Source organism: Poecilia formosa, unplaced genomic scaffold (genome assembly GCF_000485575.1).
Source record: "Poecilia formosa unplaced genomic scaffold, Poecilia_formosa-5.1.2 Scaffold403, whole genome shotgun sequence".
In the NCBI taxonomy this organism is placed as follows: domain Eukaryota; kingdom Metazoa; phylum Chordata; class Actinopteri; order Cyprinodontiformes; family Poeciliidae; genus Poecilia; species Poecilia formosa.
Window position 1 is genome coordinate 105,936 of NW_006800342.1, and position 4,370 is coordinate 110,305.

Here is a 4,370-nt window from a genome sequence, read left to right on the forward strand (position 1 = left end):
CCTGTTACAGTCTTATCCCCCATCTGTCTCCGCTCCCTCACTGTTCCCTCTCTCAAAACGAAAAAAAAAAAAATTGTTTTGGTGCTCCCTTGTTCACATGATACCGGTCTGGTTTATGCGTTTACTTTAACAAAATTGTGGGAAAACAGCAGAAAAAGACAGCAAATCCAAACCTTTAAAAATGTGTTTTCCAACAGTAGCCTCTTTGTTCGGCTCACACACAACCACTGAATCATGAAATTTATGTATTTACACCAGCAATTCAGTCTGGTTGCACTGCTGGCCAGTGTCTCCGCGTGGTTTGTCTCTACCAAGAGCGATATGCCAGCAAAGTTATGTAAGTTTTCACCAGCCTACCAATAAGCATTCAAGACGTCTTCTGTTAAAAGTCAATGTAAGTCGCCCACTGGCGCACACTATGGAAAATAATGGAAGTACAGATTCAAGTCCAGACAACAGAGACTTACTTGATTGCCCAGCAACGTTTCATAACTAAGAACCAGAGGTTTGGACACTCATATAAAAAACTTCAGTGCTTACTTTGCTCCAGACAAGCACAAAGCTGTTATGGCTCCGGCTGGAGCTAGGCCAACAGATCCTAAAGAATGGCAAGATGGGCCCAGCCTCCGACTGATGCTGGATTTATGGTCTAGATTCAGTCAGGTTTAAATTAAAGAGCAATCAGCTCCAACCAGGAGAACATCCAAGAGCATGTTCTGCCCTGTTGAACTGCTTTTCTATAGACTTTTTGTGTCTGTGAACATCATCCATGTGAGCCACCTGAAATGTCTCCACCACCGGATTTATAGAGGCACCTAAGGAGAAAGAAGGTGTTGTGTCAAGCTAAATTCAGCCAGATAATGAACACTAGGTGTCCAAGGACATCTACTTGAAAGCTACAGTACTTAAGAGAGGTCTTTCTCTTAGGATGCATTCACATTTTCCCTGTTTAATCCACTTTAATTTAACTCCAGTTTGTTTGTTTGTCTGGAGAGTCCACTTCGTTTGTGGAGGTGTGAATGCCCAATCAAACTCTGTTCCGCCTACAAACCTAGGTCTCAGTTTGGTTAAAATTAACTCTGGCACGGTCTGAATGCATATGTGGACCGGAGATTGTTCAAAAGTATTCTGGGTAAATAGGACCAAAACAAACCCACAAGTCTAGCACTAGTGAGAGAAGTGGCTCGTGGTCTTTTACCAAAGACAAAAGAGAAACCGCTGAAGTCTTACCCCACCCCATTTTTGTTTCCAAAGAAGAAAGCTGTGCTCAATGTCTTCTTCAGAAGTTTTTGTGTTGTTTCCTTCAGTGGTTCTTGACGCAGCGCCACCACAGGCGAGGAGGGGAACATGTTGGTCAGAGTGAGAAGAGTGAGTTGAGAATTTTCTCAACATTTTATGCAAACTTTAGCATCTCAACCGCTACAAATTTACCAGTGGTGACAATGGTTTAACACCATTTTACTGCATGACACTTAAAATAATAATATATCTCACCAAATATTGCATCAAAACAGTATGTTATGATTTTACAAACATTGACAATTGTGATTTTATACAATGTGCTAATTTGCTAATTAAATAAATCACTTAATAGCCACAACCATAAATGAGACACATCCTAAATCATGTACTCATGTCCCAGTTGCTTTGCATGTACTTTAAAAACAAGCCCTATTAATCTGATTTTATATAACAACACCAACTTGTGTTTTGTATAAATATTTTTATTTGATTCAGTAAAATCCTGCTTCTATTTTTGATGAATAAAAAGTACCAGAAGTAGGAAAAAAAAGACAGCATTTAAAAAAAAAGATTATAAAAATCAGGGGATATGCATAAATGTTTTACAAGAGGAAGAACAAACGGAGTAGAAAACCTCAAGCCAGTCACTGTTTGAAAAAAAAAAAAGATTTCAACCAGATGGCGATCTTTAGTGCTGAGCTGTTACTGTTCGGGTGAAGAAGCAGAGCCGCTGGTTTTTTGATGTAACGATGAAACGCATCACACATCCAAACTTTTGTCCTCTGAGTTGAGAAATGTTCTGTCTGTCTGAAGTACGTCTCTGGGCTTGGGAGATTTTCAGAATTTGCTATTTTGCAACAAACTCTTTAGTGTACATTTCAGGTCCAAATGAATCGCACGAATCCCACACAGGTTCGAGAAAAATGCGTCCCTTCCGCAGCGGGCGGTGACAAAGTCAGAAGTGGATTTTCTGTCTCATCCACCGCAGCATTTGCCTGTCTCTGCTCACCTGATACCTGGTTAAAGAAGAGACTTTATGAATGTGAGGATGGACAAACTCATGAAGAAGCAAAAGAATTAAGTTTTCATTAATCATAAAATTGTGCAAACTAAAAGTACGAAAATAAATGTACTTAAAGGAAGCAGGCTAATTTTGAAAATAATAATTATGTTTTTTGAATTAAAGTTTTAGCAGTAAGATGAGGTGGCTTTTCTACCGTATTGAAATAGCAGAATTTCTTAAAACTACAACAGAAAAGCTTTTATCACATCACACAAGTCATGTGATCAACATCCGGCTGTTACTGCTGGTGGAAACGACAAAGAAGACAAGAACAGGAAGAAGTAGGAGGATGATGGCTTGTTTTCGTTTCTTTTGGACATTGTGCAGCTGGCTCCTCCAGAGCTCTCAACGCATCTCACAGTTCCTAAAAAGCTGTGTCATTGCAAAATGTTGCATCCATAGCATTCCTGTAAAATCACAGACTATAATTTGCCCAAAATGCTGCATATGTCTCAAGTATAAAGGGTTTGTCTCTCCAATGCCCGAATAAGATGCCAGGTCAGAATTATAGCTTGACCAAAACTGATGAAGTTAACTGTAGCAAATTAGAGTTTGAAATTTTGGTTCAAAGAAAAAAATATTTTGGTGTGTGTTGCTGCCAGTCTTTGCCAGTATTCTACTGCAAAAAAAATATTTTTAATCTCACTGGTATTTTCCTGGTAAAATAATGGTTGTTAATAATAATAATAATAATAATAATAATAATAATAATGTCTATAAAAATAGACATTATTCAGTATTCAGTTTTAGTCCAGTAGTACATTTCAGGAGAAGTGTTGATAAATTAGTTTGAGCCATTAGCAACAGGTAGCATTCAGCGGTTTGCTCACCATTATCTCTGTCCTGGTTTTGGCTGATGTGCCTCTTGTTGTTGCACGTGCACTCTAAGTGGTCCTCCAGTGTCACCTCCACCTCCCTCAGTTTGGGCCGCCGCCTCACGTACTCCACCTTCGCCACCTGAAACCAAACACAGAGAAGCAGCATTCAGTTTCTATGCTGCTCAGATCTGGAACAAACTTCCAGACAACTGCAAAACAGCCGAAACACCGAGTCCCTCTAAGTCAAGACTAAAAACTCAACACTGATGACTGTAAAGGGAGCACTTAACAAAATGCCATGTCTGTTACTGGCTTCCAAAATTGGTGACAGTATAATGTGTTTATTATTTTATGATGTAAAGCACTTTGAACTGCTTTGTTTCTGAAATGTGCTATACAAAAAACTTGATTGATTGATTAAAATGTAGATGACAAAGAAGCAGGTGAAGAAAACCTTTTTAAGCCAATAAAAACAACATCCTTTCACTCAGCTCCTTCAGATTAGCTAGCAGCAATTAGCAACCATTTGGTGGAATAGCACATCTGCTGAGCTCTTTATAAAAGCTACTTCTCAGGGAAACGTTGGTAAAAATGTTGTTAAAGGTTTAATAGAGGAGCCATGCTGTGATGACTTCCTGAAGACGGAGTTTCAGAAAGAGCAAGAGTTTCTTAAAAAGACAGAAGCCCAACTTCAAGGCGCTAAATCAGGAAGTAAAATTTATTTGAAGTCATATGTGCCTGGAAAATACATGATACCGCCCCTTTAAATATAGAGTATTTAAATGTCCAGGAAACGACCTGCGCTCAATATTCAATAAAACATAAACTTGCATAAACTTCCAAATTTCATGGAGAAATTCAGCAAGTTTGAGGAAACATGCTTGTCCGAATGTGATACCCGTGTCCATCGGCATTATGAACAGATCGTTTTACACCAACAAAAGGAAACCGTAACAGGTGCTGCACAGAATATCTAGACTGCATCATTTAAAGTTGATTCATTTGTATGTGAATACTTTTATCGGTATCAAAATATCATTACTTCAACTTAAACTAAAAATACATTAGCTTGAGGCTCCTCCTTAACTTCCTGATCTTATGTAACACCTCCAGCCCTATGTAAACAGATGGGTGTGGCTGCTCTTGTTTGGATGAATGAATTGCATTCATAGGGACAAGAGGCTTGATTTCAGTGTCAACACTTACACACACACACACACACACACACACACACACACACACACACA

General features: G+C 38.8%; 1 protein-coding gene across 1 annotated transcript in view; it reads right to left on the reverse strand.

Annotated features, from left to right (window-relative positions):
* Positions 1 to 1,431: 1,431 nt before the first annotated feature.
* Positions 1,432 to 4,370, reverse strand: part of LOC103154828 (platelet-derived growth factor subunit A-like) — a 12,800-nt gene continuing 9,861 nt past the window's right edge. Inside the window, exons 5-6 of the mRNA XM_007576248.2 lie at positions 3,136 to 3,262; positions 1,432 to 2,258 (exon numbers count right to left, since the gene is read on the reverse strand). Of these exons, the coding sequence (XP_007576310.1) occupies positions 2,248 to 2,258; positions 3,136 to 3,262 (138 nt within the window). The 3' untranslated portion in view covers positions 1,432 to 2,247. The remainder of the gene's footprint in view (positions 2,259 to 3,135; positions 3,263 to 4,370) is intronic.